At 36.0% G+C, this 26,386-nt stretch overlaps 1 protein-coding gene across 5 annotated transcripts in view; it reads right to left on the reverse strand.

Moving 5' to 3' along the window:
* The window catches only part of LOC149790758 (E3 ubiquitin-protein ligase NRDP1-like), an 87,709-nt gene that overhangs the window by 43,682 nt on the left and 17,641 nt on the right, over positions 1 to 26,386 (reverse strand). For all 5 annotated transcript variants that reach the window (XR_016423895.1, XR_016423894.1, XR_016423893.1 and 2 more), the window contains exons 3-4: positions 11,118 to 11,417; positions 1,346 to 1,477 (exon numbers count right to left, since the gene is read on the reverse strand). Coding sequence is in view for 2 of the 5 variants with exons in the window: in XM_089972826.1 (XP_089828952.1) it covers positions 1,346 to 1,477; positions 11,118 to 11,417 (432 nt within the window). In the remaining 3 variants the exon portion in view is untranslated. The remainder of the gene's footprint in view (positions 1 to 1,345; positions 1,478 to 11,117; positions 11,418 to 26,386) is intronic.

Here is a 26,386-nt window from a genome sequence, read left to right on the forward strand (position 1 = left end):
TGTTATAATGGGATTTCACTTTATGGACCCTGACCATAATGTTATAATGGGATTTCACTTTATGTTCCCTGACCATAATGCTATAATGGGATTTCACTTTATGAACCCTTGACCATAGTGTTATAATGGGATTTTACTTATGGATCCTGACCATAGTGTTATAATGGGATTTCACTTATGGACCCTGACCATAATGTTATAATGGGATTTCACTTTATGGACCCTGACCATAATGTTATAATGGGATTTTACTTATGGACCCTGACCATAGTGTTATAATGGGATTTCACTTATGGATCCTGACCATAGTGTTATAATGGGATTTTACTTATGGACCCTGACCATAGTGTCATAATGGGATTTTACTTATGGATCCTGATCATAATGTTATAATGGGATTTCACTTATGGACCCTGACCATAATGTAATAACAGGATTTCACTTATGGACCCTGACCATAATGTTATAATGGGATTTCACTTTATGGACCCTGACCATAATGTTATAATGGGATTTTACTTATGGACCCTGACCATAGTGTTATAATGGGATTTCACTTATGGATCCTGACCATAGTGTTATAATGGGATTTTACTTATGGACCCTGACCATAGTGTCATAATGGGATTTCACTTATGGACCCTGACCATAATGTAATAACAGGATTTCACTTATGGACCCTGACCATAATGTTATAATGGGATTTCACTTTATGGACCCTGAACATAATGTTATAATGGGATTTTACTTATGGACCCTGACCATAGTGTCATAATGGGATTTCACTTATGGACCCTGACCATAATGTTATAATAGGATTTCACTGTACCTGTTAGGGAACATTACACAGCAGATACTCTTCACGAAAATGTGCAAGAAACATACAAGTGTTTTTTTCTCCTCTGCTATTTGAGATATATATCGGGTAAGTGGGTCACATTCCTAACATTTTGGGACACACTGCCCTACCTGTATATCTTTATGCTGGGCTCACATCAGCAGGTCAAAGGTCAACTTTGTATAAAATAGAAGTGAGAGTTAGGCACAAATATTGGTTGCTTACAAAGAATAGTTGAGCTGTGTTAATGCAAGTCCCTGTACGTTTTATATTATGATTATAAAAATGGACAGAATAATCCTGGTGGTTCAGATTACATATATATACCCTACTGTATCTTGGAGACCGATTTTCATTATTGACTTGTGATGTTGTGACAGGGAATTTAAACACAACATACTTTGAAGAAAATTTTGAATGGCTGCAGACCCTCCTCCTTGCCTGTCTTTAAGAAAAATAAAGATATTTAGGGGGATACTAGTATTTTCCAGGACTGTAAGAAGGTACCTTGAGCAGTTGCAATTCTCGTTTCTGTTCGTTTATTTGTAATTTATGTTCAGCAAGTTCTGACTGCATCTCTACAATCTTTTGGTTCTGTTGCTGCACCAGGCCACGCAGTTCCCGTACACAGTTGTGATTCTGGAAAAGAAATAAATGAATTAAGCTACAACAATTATACATTAAATGAGCGAAGGAGGGAGACATTCTAAATGCAGCAGTACTTTTCAAGCAGGCAACAAAAAAAAAGCTTGCTGAAAAACATTATTTTCATGCACTGAATTGATTTTTTGGCATAATTGTTTGAAAAAAAAGTGCTGTGTCTACTAAGACTGCAGTGTTTGTGTAAAATGACTTGGTTGCACCTAGAGTGTGAGCCTGCATGTTTCCCGCAGAGTTTAGTCCCCAAAATTTTGACCCAGTATGCACTTTTTCATGTTATAGTTCAGAGAAACAAAATCTCAAATTCTCCTTGCTGTACATCAATTTCAAAAGGACAAGTAAAATGAGAAACTTGAACACACTGAATTCCTTATACTAAATCGCTTGATAATGTTGACATAAGCATGGATGAATATGTTGTTGTTGTTGTGGGGTTTAACGCCATTTTTCAGCACACGATAGGCTATACATGGCGGCCAGTATTAATGGTGGAGGAAGAACCCGGGAAAACCCCGGAAAGAACCACCGACCCTCGAGAAGCTACTGGCAAGCTTTCTCACATACCCACATTGGCTGAATCTTAGACTCGAACCGCCGCAGACAGAGGTGAGATGGCAGTGATCCGTAACGAGCGCTTTAGACCACTCGGCCACTCGGGGCCCCCATGGATGAATATGAATGGTATATGAGTTGCCTGTTTATGATGTTATCACTTTTAGGAAATATAATTAGCTGATGCATGCATGGATTTCATATGTAATTAGGCCAAAAAAAATATGTGTTACTTATTGTCCATTTTTCATTGCCGACCCTAGCACACATCACCATAAAAAAATAATAACTACTACTAAAAAAATATTTTAAAAATAATTCCCCGAAATATAAAAATTCCTGAAATTGATTTGTTCATCTAAATGAGCCTGTTGAGCCCAGTACTTGAGGTGCTTTGTACATTATATATACTAACCATTATAATATATATTTAAAAAACAAACCAACCAAAACAACTACCTATCTACCCTGATTTTAAAACCAGTGCAACAAGAAACACTTTTGTGGCCTTATTGCAAAGAGGAATTGCAATAATTGATCAAAAAATGGTATCCTCCATTATTTTCAGAATCAAATTTATCTATTAAGCAGCAAAAACAAACCGTCTGTTGGTAAATACTAGCTCAGAGGGATATGTGTAATTCATTAATAACTGTCATTTACTTGAGCAACCATGACAAAGCCAGATTCATCAGAAAGAACATGTTAACATGTAGTCACATGATAAAACAAAACCAAGGTTAATGTTCTTGATGATAGTATCAGGTTTCTGATCATTGTTCTTGGAATAAATATGCTGAGAATCATGTGTTTTTGTTCTGTTACAAACAGTATGAGACTTCCATTTAATAATTCAAATTTTTGTACAATAACATTGTAATGGTGATTATTATTTGTATCATGTGACTCTTGGACCTCTCATGTCACTGACATGTAAGTTTCAAGATTTGTCATCATGCACTAGCGATGCAAATGGCAAGTACCAGGTCAAACTCAATGCTGTAGTTTTGTCTCATCTGTCAGTAGATTAGAGACAAAATGATTATAATACTCAAAACTTCTCATAAAATAAACCATTTTGTTATTGATTTCATGCAGGTATGATGCGGTGTAACATTGTTTATGTTTGCTAGACACGCTGATAAGTGGCTACCCTATGCCAGTACAGCATGGTGGTGGTGAATTCCAAGTTTTTTATAAGCAAAAGACTCGGACCATACCCCAACATAAATAATAGTGCTAAAAAAATCTGATAACCTGATGACTGGGGCCCCTCTAATTTCAGATCAGGCCTGTTCTGTATTCAAAGTGAGGTGCCTGTTGGGCCTGTCGAAAATGTTTTTTTAATTTGCCTGAGGAAAGTTGGATCATTCTGATGTAAATGTGTATAAATGTATTTTCAAGATGTTGACATACTTGCCATAACATGACACAATCTAAATCAGATCACCAATGTCCTATGTGAAATTGAGGTCTGATTTTAATGAAACTGGAGCATGGCATGTAATGATAAATTTTGTACTCCCATACTCCCTGACACAGTTGTTTCAAGAAAAGACAATTTTCAGTCATCTTCAAAAAGAAAACAAGAAAGAAACCCACTTTCAGTATATGCCCCTTACATGTAGCATGTATAAACAGCAAACAGACATGATTAGAGCTGATGTAAAACTATCCCTTGGGCAGTTTAAATAGTGGCAATTAAAGTACAGGAGGTCAGGTATAAACCACCATTTCGCACATTACTTAACTGGCTGAAAATAGCTAGTGTGATGTATTTGAAGGCTGCAGTGGGTGAGCCCATTGTGCAAATTTGTAAAGGTAGGATCAGGAAGTGGAACATCCCATTATAGGTAAATCAAAGATATGCTGGATGTGTGTACAAGAACAAAAGTTATCACATATCATTGCCTACAATTAAATTTTTTAATCCATATGTATCATATTTTTGACAAGTTTGTGAACAGTGGAAATGTTTCAATGAAGTCAGATTTTTGCCGCATATATATAATACAAAGCATGATCGTTTCAGTTGCTGGAATAGTGTTCAAGTGTAATTAACTTTTGAAGCCAATTTAGGAAGCAATGAACAATCAGCAAAGTCCCCTTCTCAAATAAATTTCAGAACTCTTGGTTGACAGAGTTTTGAGAGGGAGCTATTAATTATTTGCACATAGCGCATACATAGTTCTGACCAGGATTAACTCAGAGAATCTAGCAGAGAAGTTTGAATACCAGGAACGTCTAGTCCCAAGTCTGTGTAGTGATGAACACTAATGACACTTGCATTACCTTCAAACCCCTAAGAACCCTACTGAATTTATATTCAAATTGTATATTTTGCAATGTTGTGTGACAATATCAAAAACATGGAAATTTGGGGGATGTGGAAATTGGAATTCGGGCTTGTGGAATTTCAGTCAGGGCTTGTAAATTTATTTAAGTCACCAGCCCTGGTCCAGTGTCCAAAAATATTTTTCTTTGACACTGAATGTCCAAAAAATTATCAAAAATAGGATGGGAAGGGACTCGGACCAGGGAAATATTATCAATGAGACACATTTATTTCATGTGAAGATTAAGTTTTACATGGCAATTATGAAATTCATATGATTCTTGATCACTGTGATACTGTGAAAACTGCAGGATAATTTTAACAACAGCCAGTACTAGATGCCAATATGGCATCTGAGGAATGGAAGGCTGTGACAGTTTGAGGCTGTAATTATCTCAAGAACAGCCTTTATCTCAAGAACAGTCTTCAAGCCCTATGGAGACATAATTGCATGTGAACACAGATTTAGCACACATTATGGCACAAAGATAGTGAAATGCAATAGAAGATATATTTAAGTGTTTGATGACTAACTCTCAAAATGGAATGAGAGTAAATTATCATGACTTATTACCTGCTCTTAGGCGTATAGAGAGCAGAAAAAGATAAAAGATTCTTTCAATAACTGGACAGAGAGATGATAGTTTTTAAATAACTGGACAGACAGATGATAGTTTTTCAATAACTGGACAGACAGATGATAGCTTTTCAATAACAGACAGATGATAGTTTTAAATGTAAACTTAAGAAAGGATCTGCATTCTACATAAAGTACATGTGTACTTTGTTCTTTTTATTATCAATTCAAGATCTTTCGCAACAGTTGTCTCATCCCTTTTAAATTTTGTCAGCCCCCTTAATTGCAAGTCAGAGGGATACATTGTCCCTTACCCAAAGAATGCTGAGTGCAACACTGTGAAAAGCACATCTGTTAACACTACCATTGGTGAATAACAATATATTTTAGAAGAACATTGTTTCAAGTTTGTAAACCACTTCAATTTGTTAATCACTGTACATGTAGGTCCTACAAATGCATCCTATGTACCAGGTCAAAAAGTGGGGTAATTTAGTTGTTGTTGTTGTTGTTGTTGTGGGGTTTAACGCCATTTTTCAGCACGATAGGGCTATACATGGCGGCCAGTATTAATGGTGGAGGAAGAACCCGGAAAACCCCGGAAAGAACCACCGACCCACGAGAAGCTACTGGCAAGCTTTCTCACATGCCCACATTGGCTGAATCTTAGACTCGAACCGCCGCAGACATAGGTGAGATGGCAGTGATCCGTAACGAAGAGCGCTTTAGACCACTCGGCCACTCGGGGCCCCGGGTAATTTAGTACTACCCCACGAAAAACACGTGTCGCAAAATTCCATAACTATTTCTTACTTAGTTAGGAAACTTAAAAAACAAATCATTTGGCCTTCTCTGTTTGATCCAACAATACTAAGATTTTAATTCTTCAAGCTTGAATAATAATTATCATTTATAAATTATTTGCATTATGTGAGTCTACATATTTTCTTCCCTGTACACTACTTGGGAAATAAATAATGAAGTGTCTTTGTTAAACACTAAATCTTTTCTTCTTTACAGTTTCTAACCACAATCATTGACCATGTGTTCTTGATTGGTGCCCAAGTAAATATATTTCTGTCATGCAATGAAATTAACTGTCATGTGCTTCTCTAGTATTGAGTGCAATCTACCTAGTATGCCAGCTTGGAGTGCTTTTCTTTCGGTCGGTCATATAAATAAATGCCATCCATTAGGTCTAAAATGCAGACTGGGGAAAATGCTGAGCTTTAAATCAGTTCAATCGAACATCATTTAAAACAAATAATTGAATACCATGTACATGTACATATTTTGAAATTTTGGTAGACATTCCAGCCTTACATTAAACAAAGGAACTTGCATCCTGAAAGCAAAGTTCATTTCTTGTTCTTGGTTGGCTTTTAATGGCACTCTGAAAACATTATTGCTTGTACATGAGTCTCTCCATGTCAGACAAGCAGCCAACAGCTTTATATGGCCAGAAACCCTTGACACCAATGAGCCTGTGTTCTAAAGTACCCCTCTGGGATGTCTACCCTTCTAGTTTGACCAGCAACCCAGATCTGAGTTCAAAAACTGTAAAGTTAACCCTTCAGGTGCAGCAAATAACAGGGATTAAGACAGAAATCTCATGAATATTGTTTGATTTCTACATACATGTATAACCTTTTGACAATTGTTCCAGCATACTAATAAAGTAAGTGGTTTTAGTCCATAGAAAGAGGTAAGGAATCTGAGTGCTGAGCATCACTCATTTTCATTGGGTAAAAATTTTCATGGATTTTGTTCTTGTCCCAAACCCAGAATTTAAAGACCCGATGCTTGATGATAAATGAATAGTTGAACAAACTCATCTAAAACATCTGGTAGGCACAAAGTGTAGATGCTTGGTATTAGATGAGGTTGAAGAAATACACATTTGATTGACTAAGATCAAGTTTAGACTGGTACTCCAAACATTGGTCACTAAATCTGTCAAATTTTGGTAATGTTATAACATAAGTCTCTCACTAATGAACAATCAACTTCTGCTTGCATCAGCACACTTGTATGATTATTTTCAAACATATTAAGGATGTAGCAGCAGTGTATTCGATTTTATGGATGAAGCAGTACTCAGTTTTCAATTTCAAGGATGAAGCTGCACACAGTACTGTATTCAATTTATACGATGAAGCATCATGCAGTATTCAATTTTAAGGCTGATGAAGCAGCAAAGATTATTCAGTTTGGGGCCCCGAGTGGCCGAGTGGTCTAAAGCACTCTTCGTTACGGATCACTGCCATCTCACCTCTGTCTGCGGCGGTTCGAGTCTAAGATTCAGCCAATGTGGGCATGTGAGAAAGCTTGCCAGTAGCTTCTCGTGGGTCGGTGGTTCTTTCTGGGGTTTTCCGGGTTCTTCCTCCACCATTAATACTGGCCACCATGTATAGCCTATCGTGCTGAAAAATGGCGTTAAACCCCACAACAACAACAACAACAACATTATTCAGTTTAATAGGATGAAACAGCAGAGTATTCAATTTTAAAGATCAAGCAGCAGAGAGTATTCAGTTTTAAGGATGAAGCAGCACACTGTTTTTAAATTTACTCATTAACCCCTGGCACCTCGTTTACACGTCAGGAGGTAGTAGCCTACCTCCTAACTCTGTAGTGTCAAGGTCATTTAAGATACGCTAAAGTGAGTGGCATTATAGAAAGGTAGACAGATGTAGCTCTAAAATAATACCAAATAATCTGGACTTTCTAGTTCCACTACAAAATACAGAGGGAAAAATGTAATTTTTTGGATCTGCCTTTTTCCATCAAAAAATTTGCCCATGGATGGAATCCAATTTTGTGTAATGGATTTTTAGACTTTCTGGCCTCAGATCTAAGGCAGACAGGTCTGAACTGCACACAGACAGGAAAACCTTTGCAAAAAGTAAGATAAGATGGGCACTTGGAATAAAAACAAAAATGATGAGTCAGTTAAGCACCCCACCCAAATAAAACCTACAACATTTACCCTTCTGCTCATGCGTGAGCAAAATAGCCAATTGAAAAATGATGTTTCTAACACAACTAGGCATTAGGCTAACCGGAAATCTCTTGGAAGTCAATGTATTAGGATGTATTCAGAAATAGCCCCCAAAATGTGTTTCCTACCAGCATTTCAGGCTAAAATGACAAAAACCTCCAGGGGTTAATGAGTTCATGGAACAAATAATTAAAGGTCCAATTGGCTTCTATGACAAATCAGTCAAAAATGACAAAAACCTCCAGGGGTTAATGAGTTCATGGAGCAAATAATGAAAGGTCCAATGGGTTTCTATGACAGATCAGTCAAAAATGACAAAAACCTCCAGGGTTTAATGAGTTCTTGGAACAAATAACTAGAGGTCCAATAGGCTTGTATGACAGATCAGACAAAAGTTACAAAATCCTCCAGGGGTTAATGAGTTCATGGAATAAATAACTAGAGGTCCAAAAGGTTTGTATGAAAGATCAGTCAAATAATTAGAGGTCCAATGGGCTTGTATGACAGATCAGTCAAAAATGACAAAAACCTCCAGGTGTTAAAGAGCTCATGGAACAAATAACTAGAGGTCCAATAGGCTTGTATGACAGATCAGACAAAAATTACAAAAACTTCCAGCCATTGATGAGTTCATGGAACAAATAACTAGAGGTCCAATAGGCTTATACGATAGATCAGACAAAAATTACAAAAACCTCCAGGGGTTAATGAGTTCATGGAATAAATAACTAGAGATCCAATAGGCTTGCATGACAGATCAGTCAAATAATTAGAGGTCCAATGGGCTTGTATGACAGATCAGGCAAAAATGACAAAAACCTCCAGGGGTTAATCAGTTCATGGAACAAATAATGAAAGGTCCAATGGGCTTGTATGACAGTTCAGTCAAAAATGACAAAAACCTCCAGGGGTTAATGAGTTCATGGAACAAATAAATAGAGGTCCAATAGGCTTGTATGACAGATCAGACAAAACTTACAAAAACCTCCAGGGGTTAGTGAGTTCATGGAACAAATAACTAGAGGTCCAATAGGCTTGTATGACAGATCAGACAAATAATTAGAGGTCCAATGGGCTTGTATGACAGATCAGTTTCTGACCTTGGATCATCTTTATTTTCAGACCCTGTACTACAGTGCTCACTCATTATAGTACTCTTCATGGCAGCCACATAGTATACTGCCTTATAATGAAGTACATATTTAATACTTACTCATTAGAGTAGTCCATTAGGAGCCACAGAGTATACTGCCTTATTATGAATTACATATTTAGTAATTACTCATTAGAGTAGTCCATTAGGTGCCACAGCGTGTACTGCCTTAAAATGAAGTATGTAGTAATTACTCATTAGATTAGTCCATTAGGAGCCACAGAGTATACCACCTTATAATGAAACCACCTTTGAATGAAATACATGATACATATAAATTAACAAATGGGATACATGACCATATGCACATTATGAACGGTATTACAATGAGGGAGTGCTATATACATATTGTCTGTTATATGAATGGTATTAATAATAATAATGAGGACTTTGTATAGCACCTAATCTTTAGAAGCTCTAAGCACTTTACAACATTAGACAACACCTATAAGATAAAAAAAAACATAATATGATTACAAAAACAAATACCATGAAATCAGAAAAACATTAAAAAACATGCTGAGAATATTTAAGGTAGGAAACATTATTAGGTCTTTAAGTTTGTTCTTGCATTCGAAATAAGTGAGTTTTGAAAGCTTTCTTGAATGTGATCACTGCGTCTTTGTGTCTAAGTTCAGTGGGCAATTTATTCCACGTTGCTGGGCCCTGGTTTGCAAAAGAACGCTGTCCATATGACTTTGTTTTCATAGTGGGAATAATGGGTATACGATTGTCAGAAGAGGAGCATAAGTATCTTGCTGGTGTGTACACATGGGTGAGGTCGGATAGGTATGTTGGACTAGAGTCCGACAGTGAAATGTAGCACTGAGAGCAAATTTTGTGTTTGATTCTGGATCGAATGGATAGCCAGTGTAGGGTATAGAGCAGCGGGGAGGTGTACTCTGATTGTGGTACTCTAAGTATGATCCAAGCAGCTGTGTTACAATGAGGGAGTACTATATACATATCATGTTATATAAATGGTATTAAAATGAGAGACTGCTATATACATATTGTCTGTTATATGAATGGTATTACAATGAGGGGGTGCTATATACATATATGTTATGTGAATGGTACTACAATGAGGGAGTGCTATATGCATATTGTATGTTATATGATTGACATTACAATGAGGGAGTGCTATATACATATTGTCTGTTATATGAATGGTATTACAATGAAGGAGTGCTATATACATATCTGTTATAAAACTATTATGATCTTCTAGGTATCAATCAATATGGAGTATCATTAACAGGACCTAAAAACATGCTAGTAAAATGAACCTCTGTTATGATTACACAGCCACTTGACTAATATCAAAGTGCTGAGGATACTGAAAGCTCTGAGGACTTCAGTGATGATAAGTAATGCAAGAGCACAGGGAAAAACATAACTAGAGGTAGAATATTGTAAATAACCTTTATAACATTTTAATTTGTCTTTTCTTTATAGATTACTACAAAAATTATACTAACATCGGAAACAAAAGTAGAGAAATTATTGTGGTGATTTCTGTATTAAAAGTATGTTAAACTAACCTTTCATGTATTACCATCAGTGCAGCAGTATATACAGGAGATAACTGCTACAAGATATAATCATTTATCTAATTTAAGTGTTCCCCTTGACTGAATTTAAAGGCCAGTTCTGTATATTGTTTACAAGCTTAAAAAGACCGTACAGTTTCTTACTAGCAAGATAAACTATATTGGTTAAACATGAAATGGATGCTATGTCACATACATGGAGGGACTGAAATCAATCTAGGCCAAAATCCATGTGGAACTAAAATTACACATCTACTTAGAGAAAATACTGTTATAACAAATATGAAGTTACGATGAATCACAGCTTCATTATGACCATGTCTGTAACTGTGAAAAGAGTCCTTCCTGCTTCTACAACATTAAAAAGGTACAAAAAGAAACATAAATTGTTTAAATAATTGGCAGTATACTTCTAAGTTTATTAAATAAAAAAATAAATAATCTTTACCTTAAGTTCATCTTTAGGCACAACAAGCCCACATCCTAATTCACAATGAACTGGTTTTTTGGGGTTGTGTTCACATTCGGAAAGGTGTGCTGCCAGCATGTCTAGCTTTATAACTGCTGTGCAACCATAAACTGCATTCTCACATGTGATTTGTAGGCGAGATAAGAGATTCCGCAATATACGTGGGACTGGCTTGAGCTGGTTTGGGGTGATGGGGTTCCGATCAACGGGGCACGTAGGTTGTCTTGTCAACCACTCATGAATGCAAGATCCACAAAAAGCATGCTCACACTGCGGAGCCTGAAAATGGACAAAAAAACCATACATTTAAATATTATTATTATTATTATAAATATCATCATCATTATTATTATAAGTTAGTATAATGGTAACCACTTGGGCTGGTTGTTGGTTGCCAATTAGCATGCCAAATTCTCCAATGCTGGCAATTTTCTTTCTCTGAGAATATTCAAGATCTTTAAATGAAAAACAGGTTAAATGATGCTAAATAGATGCCTTAAATGACAAGTGTACCATTGCCATATATTAAAACTTCAGAGGTTTATGACTGGGCAGCCCCCAATGAGGGATGAGTACATCTTAGATACCATTGCTATATATTAAAACTTCGGAGGTTTATCACTGGGCAGCTTCCAATGAGGGATGAGTACATCTTAGATACCACTGCCATATATTAAAACTTCAGAGGTTTATGACTGGGCAACCCCCACTCCCCATGAGGCATGAATACATCTTAGATACCACTGCCATATATTAAAACTTCAGAGGATTAGTATGTTGCAATGCCCTCCTAAAACAGGCTAGGTACAACAGTGAGTAATGATTTTATATACAGTGTAAGTGAACACATGCATGTGACCAGAATCAACAAAACACAGCTTGCCTAAAGAAAACATTTTGTTGTCTTCAGTATCCATTGTTGACATTAATTATCATGCAGAAAACAAATTAAGACTAAAGTGATTTTCACACTGATATGTTAACCCCTGCTACTCATCATAAAAGAGAAAAACTATAAAAGAATATTCCATTCTACTATATCAAAGTAGATGTAATATGCAGAGGTGAAGAAAAAAAAAACATCCATTTTGTTTTTCTTTTATAAATCATTGTTCTAAAAATCTGCTTTTGAGGCTATTGCCATTATCCAGCTCTAGACATCAGGTTTTACAGGGTGAAAGTCCGAGGCTTTGAATAGCCTTGGAGTGACATTTAGCTGGAACAATTGTATAAGCAAAGTTCATGCATTACTAATTACCTTGATTAGCCACTACAGCTTAGGACTCACAAGAAATTCATGCAGTTCAATCATCTAAATTCTTAACTCATTCAGTGTACAAAACACAGTTAACTACTGCTGGCAAACCTATCACAACATACAGTCCCCTGTCATTATTTTGCAAAATCTACCACTGAATAAACATTCCACTTGTATTGATCACAAGGCCTTCTGGGTTGGCTAAGATATAATATGGTGTGGACGAATCTGAGATGTTGAGCTAAACAATTCATAACCCATGATAATGCAGCATGAAAGTTTGGTCACACTAACCTACTATGGTTGTCAGGGGGCAGCAGTAAAGAGATGCATCCAATTACATTTCATGATTTTAACTTAAACAGCACCCAGTGATTCTAACACGAATAAGACCCAAGAAACGAACCTTTAAACACAGTTTTAACAGTCAGTGATGCATTAAAAAACCCAGGTCACTGAGGACACTTTTTTCAATGAGGGGATAGTACATATCACCATGTTAATTGATTCTATGGAAGACGTATGCACATATAACATGCAAAAAAGTCACGCGGTCATGATGAGCAGAACCAAAAAACATAAGCAAAGACAGTAAAAGGTCACAATGAATTTCTTTTGTTATAAGGGTGTAGTACTAACAAATGTACACAAAAACATAAGCGAAGACAGTAAAAGGTCACAATGAATTTCTTTTGTTGTAAGGGTGTAGTACTAACAAATGTACACAAAAACATAAGCGAAGACAGTAAAAGGTCACAATGAATTTCTTTTGTTGTAAGGGTGTAGTACTAACAAATGTACACAAAAACATAAGCGAAGACAGTAAAAGGTCACAATCAATTTCTTTTGTTGTAAGGGTGTAGTACTAACAAATGTACATCATCATCAATTTCACAATTCTAGCATGCACAGTACATGAGAAAAACAAAATTTCAACTATGGTATTATCAATAATGGGTCATAATGACATATTTCTGCAATGAGGGACAAGTGCCCATCAGGAAACTACCCTTTATCAAGTGTCACAACACACACAGCATGCAAAAAAGTCGGGTTATGAGCTAAAAGCAAAACTTCACAAAAGCCAGTAAAATGTGAAATCAGGATCACAATGATCTTTGGACATGGGTGATGCTAATAGAGATGTATAGAATTCTTGAATTCAATGATTCTCTAGCATTAACAGTTTCTTTAAAGTCGGCGAAGTATGAAATATGGGTTAAAGTGACCTCCTTTACAGATGTGAGATGCATCCAATCAAAAAAATACCAATTTCCATCAGAATATATTAATGGTTCTTGAACTGGGCTGACTGCAAGCAACATTGCAGTTTCCATGTGAATATAATAATTCGCTTGACAAGGGGCATAACTCTGTCTAAAAGGACAAGACTATACAAAAGTACATTAGAATTTTCTGAAAGGTTTGTATGATCTGCCAGTTACATGCAATTTCCCATGTGAATATATGAAGCTAATTGTCAGGGGCCATAACTACCCAAAAGATAAAACAATTCATTGGGACGCTGTAAGGTCTATGAGACAATGTACAAACCACATGTCATGTGATGCTAAAAACCCAACAATTAACCCCAAATCCCTCCAATACAGTCAGATTTTGAAAAACATAATTTTTTCAGCAATCTTCTTAAAAAAACCCAAAATACATCACATCAGTATATGCCTCTAATGTGTAGCATGTATAAACAGGTAACAGTCCTGTGTAGAGCTGTCAACAGGTACCCGACTGTAGTGAAAAACCTGGGCACATAAAATTAATGACGAGTACCCATTCACAAAAATAATTTGTTGACAACACTATCAACATATCATATAGCAGTACGCTGGTCTGAGTTGCAGCTCCAGTCTATATTTAGGAGTAGGACCACCTGTTATGCATCAGTGGCCTACTACTAAACGGCTGCTGCATGCTGGGCTGTGCGAACGGCTTTACAGTTCATAACAATACTAATATGTAGACTACACATGTTAACATATCACTTACTCATCAGTCAGCGAATGACCGACAAGCTGTGGCTGACCGCGACTGAGGGGAGGGTGGCAGGGCCAACTAATCTACTGCTGCTACATGCACAGCTTACATTACCGGAAGCTGACTTTCACCGCCATTCGTCGTGAATAATAAACAACAAAACACGCTGTGGAAGTTGTTGGAAGTTTATTAATAAGTGAAACGACATTGTAATATTAATTCATTATTATTGACAAATCAAACAAAATATTATAGTACAATTTATAACAGACAGTTTGAAGTACAACAAGAAAACAAATTATCTCCACTGACAGACTATCAGCCATCTCCCACTGGGTGTGAGTAAAGTGCAAATGTGAAAATGCAAAAGTGCAAATTGGTAAAATGTGAAAAAGAGAATGCGAAATAGTGGATAAAGTGTGGTAAACAATGTGCAAAATGATGTAAATAGTCCATTTGTTTCGTCACCCTACAACAATCCAGGTTTGTGCAAATCTGACAGTGGGGTAACTAGGGTTGTACATGTCTTTCATGTTCTAATGGGTACCCGGTTACCCGTTAAATGGCACAACGGGTACCCGGGTGAAGTTTTCCGTGGTTTTTGACAGCCCTAGTCCTGTGTAGCATATATAAACAAGGGAATAGTCCTGTGTAGCATATATAAACAAGGGAATAGTCCTGCTCTGAGCTCATGTAAACTATCCTTGGTTCAGTTTATATAACAAGCTGTCACAGAAGCAGAGAGGTCAGGTATAAACAATTACAATTCGGACTATCACTTAATTGACAAACAAAAACTAAAGTGATGTGTTAAGTCCTCTGAAGACTGCTATGAGGTAGTCCATTGTGCTAATTTGCACAGGTAAAGTTCCCAAACTGGAACAACCCAATTTATTTAAAGTTATAGTTAAAACAGAGATCCTAATTGCGTGTTGAAGAACACAAGTTATTACACATCATTACCCTGAAGAAAATGTTTATGCGATCAGTATTAAAGAATATTGGCAAGTTTATTAACAGCAATGTTTCTTTGAAGTTGTATTCTACTTTATATTATATGAAACACAAAGAATGATTAAAATATTTCAGTGTGATTATTTTTTAAGGTGATTCAGGATGCAACATACATAATTTATTTTGGTCATTCATACTGCCCCTCCGATAAAAATAACACATTTTCTGAGTTTAAAAAAAACCCAACCCTGTCTGGGAATATGGCAGATATGCATTGCATTAAATAATAATAATAATAATAATAATAATAATAACAATAATAATGAGGACTTTGTAAAGCGCCTCATCTTTAGAAGCTCTAAGTGCTTTACAACATTAGACAACACCTATAAGATAAAAAAAACATATATAATGATATGATTACAAAAAACAAACAACGTGAAATTAGAAAACATTGGTTACAAGGATCTACTGTAGTCGAGATCAAAATTGATGCAAAAAGGCCAATAACTTAGTCAAAATAAGACCAGAAACAGATAAAAGATTTAAAAATTATCCCAAAGTGTAACAGACAATTTACAACCAAAATCTATTTTTGTTACTTAAACTTCACTCAATACTGACAAGTCCCAAAAGTTCACCTAGGCTTTTGAACTGACCCCTGAAGCATGCTGCTGTAATGTTGAGGTTGTCATCCACAAGGTCAGTCAACTTTTATCATTATGATCTGAACACATGACCACTACAGTATGAAAATTTACCCTCAGATGAAGATTTGCCCTCAGGTACATTTACCGGGAATGTTCTAAAATAACTTCAAAAGAAATTGTTCTAGTGGCAGTATATTACATATTTGTATCAATTAGCAATTACTGTAATTTAATCTTGGTACTAACAGCAGGTACTTGCAATGTAAAGTTTCTGATGCGCACATTTAAAGCTGTATGTTCCAAACTACAAAGTGTTTTGATAAACCTTAAATGTGCAGATTATTGTTGTAGCTGTGTGGGGTGGGTGACAGCTACATTGGGGAATTTGCTGGTACAGCAAACAAACATCTATGTTACATATTTAATTCAAATTCAAAAGCTCTCTCTAATCATTTCTGGCTCTGTATATATATATATCAGCCTAGCGGACTTCACAGCAGCTATACTGGAGAATTTGCTGGTAAAGCAAACAAACAACTAGGTTACATATTTATTTAATTCAAATTCAAATGCTCCCTCTAACTATTCTGCCTCTGTATATATATCAGCCTAGCAGACTTCACAGGAGACATCTTGATATCATATTTCTTTAACTGGCTTGATTGTTTCTGGTACATAGATCTGTGTTTGGTACATTAAACTAAACATTTGATATCTCACAAATGAGTTGTCTAGAAGTCTATTTCAAAACATATAAATGATTATAATATATCTGATCAGACTCACACTCACTTTCAACCTCTTCCTCAAAAACTAAATGTTAAATAAATGTAGTTTATGTGTGAGGGTTGGCAAAGATTGTCAGAGTTCAAGTATAAAATATCTATTTCTTTAAAATCTATATATAAGATACTCTTGGTAATGAGAGATCGTAATCTACTATCTTGTCTCTAATATCATCAGCATTTTCAAAATCTAAAACTAATTGTAAGTCCTGTAAATAATCATTTAATTAATTTGCATAAACACAAATGCCTGTTCTCATTTACATAGACCATAGAGCTAGACCTGTTAAATGAATGATTAACGTCCATAAGGCCATGGGGTGAGTGTGCTGTAAAGATTCTGCTTGTATTGTTTTGGAAGATGTGGATTCTATTCAATATGACTATGTACAAGACTAGAAAATTAGAAATCAGTTAAATCATATAAAAAGTCCTGACTACATTATGTCCAACTTAAAAGCTGAAGCATAACTACTTGTACAAAGACCTCTTTCATGTTTCCTTGTGTTTCAATCACTGGCCAAAATTTTAAAAGTCATAAGACACAGCAATGGGGTACCATATATACTTGTGTATAAGCCTGTTCATGTATAAGCCGACTGCCAAACCAAACAGGTATAAACACTAAAAAGTGCATGACCTGCGTATAAGCCAACTTACATCTCCGAGGCATCTCAAGATGCACGAGGTAAGTTCTAAATGCATATTTAGGCAAACCTGTATTTAAAAAAATTACATGTATACTTATCTCGAGGTTGGCGTGCATGATTATTAAAAAGAAATGGTATAAACTTGTTTGAAAAGTAATTTATTTCATTTTCTGTTTTCTTATTGTTCCTGCCTAATTTAGATTTGTGTATAATTTGATCAAACGATGACAAGAATTTAGCAATCACAAGTTCCTGTAATACTACCTCTACCTTTTGACTCAATTACTGTTTGTTTATGCATTACTGCATTGGACATTTTATATCAGTGCACTGGTAATTATGTTTTTACTTTGCTTTGAAATTGTAAATACCTAAACTCATTAAAATGTAATCCCAGTATGACAACACAACGAACAAACAATACGGTTCAATTCAACGATCGCAATTAGCCTACTGAACGTGTTTACATAATGGCGCCAAAGCATATACACTGTAGGTTTGATTACGCACTGAATTAAGTACATCCCTTGGAGTTGAATCATGGGCACCATTGCTCTCAACTTTTATGATATCTCCAAAATACAATAATAAAGTTTCAGAAATAATGCTTCGAAAATTATGCTAATACCGTAAAAGCTGAGTTGCAGTTTGCTTTGATGTAAGCAACCTTACACAGGGGCCCCAAGTGGCCGAGTGGTCTAAAGCGCTCTCCGTTACGGATCACTACCATCTCACCTCTGTCTGCATGGGTTCGAGTCTCAGATTCAGCTAATGTGGGTATGGGAGAAAGCTTGCCAGTAGCTTCTCGTGGGTCAGTGGTTCTTTCCGGGGTTTTCCCGGGTTCTTCCTCCACCATTAATACTGGCCGCCATGTATAGTATATCATGTGCTGAAAAATGGCGTTAAACATTACAACAACAACAACAACATTACACTATACCTGTCAACTTTCACGCTGAGAGGGAGAAAAAAATCTCCCGATTTTCTGGGTCGCTCCACACCTACCTGCTGATTTCATAACACATGTATCATCCTAGTTTTGCAGAGAACTCCTGATTATTAATTTAAATTATGTTTTCGATTTCGTTTCTTCTAGACAAGAAAAGTCCTACATGTTCTGTTGTATCACCTGTGAATTACTGTTGTGATGAAATAATTATTTTAGTATAAAGTATCTGCTTCTTCACTAAATAGAATGTTAAGTTTAAACAATAATAAAAAAAAAATAAACTACAACAATAAAATCGTCCACAATTAATTTCAATCCGAAGAGTGATCACTATGAATGCTGTAACTCCATATGCTATAGCGCCATTCCCACAAAAGAAACTTACACGAGTGAACACATGACATTTTAATACCGTGTCTACCAATGTTAAACTGGTATAATTACCAGTCAAAATTCCCACTTATCACAAGCCAGTTTCAGGGTTTTAATGATTTACTGCGTCGCAAAACGAAAGACAAATTCACCGACTATCAACACAAGAGACACAGAAACATCAAGCTTTCCACTGTGTGGAAAGTTATGTTTGTTCAACTAAAACACAAAAATAAAATTGATTGATGTTGATCATAGTTGATCTCTATGAGAATTTTAGCCTTTATTATTACAACTCTTCGTGAACATGTAAATTATGATGGTTATGTGCCTTGTACAAATAAACATGCATACCTTTTAAAAATATTACCTCAATTTGTAGGATCGCTTAGATCATTGAAAGTGAGTAACTCGTGAGTGTGTGATTCAACGTAAATGAAACAGCTATTAAGGACTAGCTGAAATGTTATCTGGAAGAATGAAATTTGGTTGAAACAATGAATAAATCAAAATCTGCATCTATGTTTGGGAATAAGTAAGGATTTAAGTGACGCTATGCATGCTTTGCACTGTGTAAGTACTATAGTTCAGCATAAAAAGGTGGCGAAGAGAAAGTGGCACTGACGTTTTAAATGTTGCTGAAGAAGATATGTACATTGCAGGTTTGATTAAGCGCTGAATTAAGTACATCCCTTGGAGTCGATTCATAGGCACCATTGCGCTCAACTTTTATGATATCTCCAAAATACAACAGATGCTATAAATGCTGCTGAAGAGGAAATGGCATGTGTGCTATAAATACTGGTGAAGAGGAAGTGGCATAGATGCTATAAATACTGGTGAAGAGGAAGTGGCATAGATGCTATAAATGCTGGTGAAGAGGAAGTGACACTGATGTTATAAATGCTGTTGAAGAGGAAATGGCACAGATGCTATGAATACTGGTGAAGAGGAAGTGGCATAGATGCTATAAATACTGGTGAAGAGGAAGTGTCAGCTTTTATAAATACTGGTGAAGAGGAAGTGGCATAGATGCTATTAATATTGTTTAAGAGGAATACTGTTCAAGAGGAAGTGGCACAGGATTCTAGTGTTAGCACATCCACCTCGGATGCAGGAGGTAGTAGGTTCAAACCCCGGTTGAGTCATACGAAAGACTTATAAAAATGGTATTAATAGTTTCCTCATTTGGTGTTCAGCTTTAAGAGGATAGTGTTAGGACTGGTCGACCTGGTGTCAGGATAATGTGAATGGGTGGGACATCATTCTACATGTCTGTGGCAAGATGTAACAGTGCTAGACAACAATATAAACTGCCTCACTGCAGATATCATAGCATTATGACCGAAAAATAGTTAAAGCTATGTTAAAAATCTAAATCACACACACACATTCTTGTATACAATCAACACATCCAGCAACATTTCACTACTGCTGTAGATGGCATAATAATAATAATGAGGACTTTGTATAGTGCCTAATCTTTAGAAGCTCTAAGCGCTTTACAACATTAGACAACACCAAAAAGATAAAAAACATAATAATATTATTACAAAAACAAACACCATGAAATTAGAAAAATATTAAAAAATAAACAACATGCTGTTTATATTTATGGTAGGAAACATTATTAGGTCTTTAAGTTTGTTCTTGCAGTCGAAATAAGTGAGTTTTGAGAGCCCTCTTGAATGTGATCACTGTGTCTTTGTGTCTAAGTTCAGTGGGCAATTCATTCCATGTTGCTGGGCCCTGATATGCAAAAGAACGCTGTCCATATGGCTTTGTTTTCATAGTGGGAATAATGAGTATAAGATTGTAAGAAGAGGAGCGTAAGTATCTTGCTCGTGTGTACACATGGGTGAGGTCGGATAGGTATGTTGGACTAGAGTCTGACAGTGAAATGTAGCAGAGAGAGCAAATTTTGTGTTTGATTCTGGATTGAATGCATAGCCAGTGTAGGGTACAGAGCAGCGTGAAGGTGTGCTCTGATCGTGGTACTCTAAGTATGATCCGAGCAGCTGTGTTTTGAACTTTTTGAAGTTTCTGGAGTAGATATTGAGATGAACCAGACAAAATTGAGTTACAATAGTCCAGTCTTGAAAGTACTAATGAACACAGAAGTGTTTTAGTGGCGTCAACTAAAAGATAATTGCGAATTGAGCTGATGTGTCTCAGCTCAAGATATGCAGCCTTGCATATGTTCATGACATGTTGGTGCAATCTGAGAGTACTGTCCAGAGTAACACTTAGGTTTCATACTGATTGTGTGAATTTAATGTTGGCATTGCTGATATTTATTGTTTGAGGTGAAGGATGTGAATGAGAAAGTCTTTGTGTTGTGATCAGAATGGATTCAGTTTTATCATCATTCATCTGCACCTTTTTACATGTCATCCATGATTTCACATCAGAAATGTACCTCTCTACACCTTGGATGGTAGCATCAACTTCAGTTGGGTAGCTAGATTTGTATATTTGGGTGTCATCAGCGTACAATTGGTGAGACACTGGATGGTGATATATGACGCTTGAGAGCGACTGAGTGTACAGAATGAAGAGAACAGGTCTAAGAACAGACCCCCGTGGAACACCACAACATAGATCAACTGGACTGGAGTGTATTCCATTTGCAGATACAATTTGTGTTCTGTTGACCAAGTAGGACTTGAACCACAGTAAGGCTGTATCATGAATACCAAATACATGCTGGAGACGGTGAAGTAATATATCATGGTCTATTGTATCAAATGCTGCAGACAAATCAAGGAGGGTGAGAACTGTAATCTTTCCGCTATCCAACGCAGAGAGAATGTCATTCACTACTTTTAGAAGAGTAGTTTCAGTACCGTGGCAAGGGTGATATGCAGATTGTACATTGCTAAAAAGACTGTTTGAATTTAGATGAGATACAAGCTGGGATAGAACAACCTTTTCTAAGATTTTTGATATGAATGGGAGATTAGAAACTGGGCAGTAGTTCTTCAAATCGTTATGGTCTGGTGTTGGTTTCTTTAGCAGAGGCTTTACAATGGCAGTTTTGAAAAATGATGGAAATTCCCCGGATGAGAGAGAGGTATTAATAACATCTGTTAGTGAAGGCAATACTGGATCTAAGCACTTGAGCAGCAGTAATGTTGTAATTGGATCAAGTTCACATGACTTTGGTGCACTCTTCATCAGGATTGTACGTACGAAATCCATAGAGACAGGTTCAAATGCTGCTAATGGTTGCCGCTCAAATTTTGTATCCTAACTGTATGGTGACAACGAGTGAATTGAAATTGTGGTGTCAAGCTTATCTCTTATGGTTTGTACTTTGTCACGGAAGAAATTTGCAAACATGTCCGGAAGGTTGACTGGAGAGAAGGTAGTTGGAAGTGGTGTTGATTTGTTCCTTGACATTAGCTTGTTAGTAATCTCGAAGAGCTCTTTGCAGCTGGAACTTTCCATGATCTTAGTAGTGTAGTGGGCATAGCCAATTCTATATCTCCAGGCCTTTCACATGGATGTTATTTTTTCAATTTTAACAGGGTAGTTTTATATATGAACAGTATCTATGAATAGACCTCTTGTAGTGTGTTGTGTGTTTAACATATAAATAACTTTTAACGAATCAAGATAAAACTCAGTTATTTATCTTCATTAATGGTACATCATTAGCTATCATGTACAGTATTGTAACAAAAGCATAAATTTGTATGCATTAGCTATCATGTACAGTATTGTAACAAAAGGATGAATTTGTATGCATTAGCTATCATGTACAGTACTGTAACAAAAGGATGAATTTGTATGCATTAGCTATCGTGTACAGTATTATAACAAAAGCATGAATTTGTATGCATTAGCTATCATGTACAGTATTGTAACAAAAGCATGAATTTGTATGCATTAGCTATCATGTACAGTATTGTAACAAAAGCATGAATTTGTATGCATTAGCTATCATGTAAAGTAATGTAACAAAAGCATGAATTTGTATGCATTAGCTATCATGTACAGTATTGTAACAAAAGCATGAATTTGTATGCATTAGCTATCATGTACAGTATTGTAACAAAAGCATGAATTTTTATGCATTAGTATGGTGTGTAGCTTCAGAGACATTACCAGTGAATATCAAAATCTGCATGCCATTAATGTTCAGTTTGCAGCTGAAAAAATGCATTTAATGTCTAGATAATATATGAAAACATCTCACTGCCAACAAGCATAAAGTAAATTAGCAAGTGCAGTTGATGCAGAAGTCAAGGCTGCACGTTATCAGATTTTGCATTGTTAATAATAAAGAGTGCCAAAGCTTTCATTTTATTCAATGTGAACTGACTGTTATCAGTTTATCCCATTACCTTAATCTGTACATCAGATTTCCCCCTTTTTAATTTGACCCCCAGTTCACACAAGTTAGTTTTTTACTCAATCCACCCCCACTTTTGACAACATGGGGATTTTTGACCTGACCCTCAATCTTTGTGCACTCACTCATTTTGCAATGGAGGTTCATCAAATTTAGGATGGACCATGCAGTTTCACATTGGAGAAAACACTGTCATGTATGTACCTGTGGATAAGATAAGGTACAGCCCAGGTTTTGGGACCAACACAATATTTCATGGATATGAAGTAGAATGCAAGAAGGAGGGGTGATTTAAACAAATACAATTTGTTTGGTTGTATCTGATCATAGTTGAACAGTTTTGTCACAAAAATATTGCAATGTTAGCTCTCCACACCCAACCTTCAACTACTATACCTATCTGACTGTGAATTCAACTGTGGACTACTATCCTAATTGGCTTTTGCATTACTGTTGTCAATAAATGCTAAAGTCAGACCATGAGACTACATGTCAATAGCTGTGCCAAGCATAAAGTGTCTTACTAACAAAACAAACAGTTTTTATTTGCTGCTCATCATCATATACACTTCAAAGTATCTTTTAAATTTTTTAAACCAATTTTGAAAATCATAATTTGTTTTCATTTTTTCCCCCTTTTCAGTAAATATTTAACTGACTTGTCAGCCAGATACAACCTTCATGCTTGGGACTCCTATTTCATAATGTTGGGAAGAAATTTTGAAATAATATCCTTCATTTTATACTTTTTATTGCACCCTCTCACAATAGGATCCTTCATTCAAACATAGTTCCTTTTATAAAACAGGCACAGTTATCAATCTTTTTATTAAGTGTCAGTAAAATGACATGTATCATGTATTTCATTATAAGGTGGCCCCACTATAAGGCAGTATACTCAATGGTTCCTATGGATAGCATTATAATGAGGGGTACTGTATCATGTACTTCATTATAAGATATTCCCACTACAAGGCAGTATACTTAACACTCATATGGATAGCATTATAATGAGGGGGTACTGATCATGTACTTCATTATAAGATATTCCCACTATAAGGCAGTATACTCAACGTTCCTATGGATAGCATTATAATGAGGGAGTACTGTATCTTTTATCATGTAAATCAAAAGATGGAACACTCTATGACTTCTATGGTTTGCATTATAATTTGTTTTTATGAATAATGTATTTCATTATAAGTTTGTCCAACTATAAGGCAATATACTCTGTGGCTCATAAGGATGACATGTACTTCCTTATAAGGTATTCCCACTATAAGGCAGTATACTCCATCACTCCTATGGATGGCATTATAATGAGGGAGTACTTATGTATTTCATCTTATGGTATTCCCACTATAAGGCAGTATGTTTTATGGCTTCCATGCATAATGTTATAGTAAGTACTGTTGTAAGTATGTTCATGGATACCACTTCATGAAATGGTAGTAAAATTGTATCATGTACTTCTTAATAAGGTAGTCTCAGTATAAGGTTGTACACTCAATGGCTCACATGGACTCATTGAAAAAAAAGAGTGCAGTATACTGTTAAAATTTTTTAATGGATTTTTGTGGCACTGTTCCGTAGCCAAAATTCAGTATATTCCCAGTGCCAAAATCTAATTGTCTTCCCCAATGAGAATGTAAAATATTCCCACTAAGATCCTTTAACAAAATCTGGTCAAGAAAACTACAATAATGTGAAACAAGGGATATAAAAAATTAATTAACTTAACATGTTGAATGTTTAGAAAATGATTGAAACTGTTTTGTTTGTAAAAATTTTATTTTATTCACAGAGTAAAAGAAAATCAAAATTCCCTCATCTGACCTGCTTATGCATACAATTTCTCAATTCCATGAACCCCTGGGCCAAATGTAAAAACATCATTTTACAATTTCTAATATTGTCCATTTTATTTGATATATATTGTTATTATTATTGACATCAATTAAATTAGTAAATCATGATATAAACAGTTACAAAGTAAATTTTATTAGGTAAAACATTACAGTTTTAATCACCCTCAAGCCTCTTAAAATGAAACTTACCCTAAGTGGTACATTCACAAGCCCTTAATTCCAATATGGCCTTCCGATAATGCAAAAGTGGATCATCTCTATCACTAATGCAAATACTGACTGCCATCAGCTGTAACATCATCACAATATGCACACAGTAATGTATGGGTCAAGGCAGCTGTTGATGCCAATCATCAATTAGCCTGTATATAGCAGATTCTCTCAACTAACACTGCACCAAAGAGCACTATGATTGCATTTGCCTGCATAACCAATAAAACTCCAGACAGAAGTCAAATATAAACATGGTTATTATTTTACAAAATAGAAACAGGGTAATTATTCTACAAAGGAACTTTATATGTGTTTCTCATGATAAAAAGAGCACCTTGTTTTGTTGCAAATTGTTAATAATGCTATTATTATCATTATGTTGTTACCATAAGTTTGTTGTTGTTGTTCTTGTGAGATTAGAATAACTGAATGGGGAGTGGTTGACTTTAAAAGTTTTAACAAGTATGTGAATGTGTATGATTTGGATATTTAACATAACTTTCACAATTTTTTCAGTCATATCACTATGATGTCTGCAGTGTGGCAGTTTATAGTGATGTCTAGCACTAAGGCATCATGCCTTAGACATTTAGCATAATGTGCCACCCAGCCACATTACCCCAGGCCGACCAGTCATAACACTAACCTCTTAATGGTGAGCACCAAGCAAGGCAGCTGTGAGTACCATTTTTATGTCTTTAGTATGACTCAACCTGGGTTCAAACCCATCACCTCCCACCTCTGAGACATATGCTCTAACCACTTAGGCCACTGGAGAAAGTATTAACAAGTTGTTGTTGTAGGGTTTAACACCATTTTTCAGCACAAGATAGGCTATACATGGCGGCCAGTATAACTGGTGGAGGAAGAACCCTGGAAAAGCCAAGGAAGAACCATTGACCCACGAGAAGCTACTGGTGAGCTTTCTCATGTACCAATGTTAGCCGAGCCTGAGAATCAAACCCACGCAGACTGCGGTGAGATGGTAGTGCTCTGGAATGGTGAGTACTTTAGACCACTCGGGGCCCCAAGTATTAACAAGAGTGTTATCAATGATTACACAGCTCAGAAGTCCCCAGGGCCCACTGTATCCAGTACATATTATGCTGAAAATAAATTGAGACTAAACTGATTTTGAAAACAAAATGTTGACCTTTGTAGAAGTATTTTTTCAATTTTTATCTTTACACTATTTGAACT

Source organism: Sinohyriopsis cumingii, chromosome 10, assembly GCF_028554795.1.
Source record: "Sinohyriopsis cumingii isolate HCF-2022 chromosome 10, ASM2855479v2, whole genome shotgun sequence".
Lineage (NCBI taxonomy): Eukaryota > Metazoa > Mollusca > Bivalvia > Unionida > Unionidae > Sinohyriopsis > Sinohyriopsis cumingii.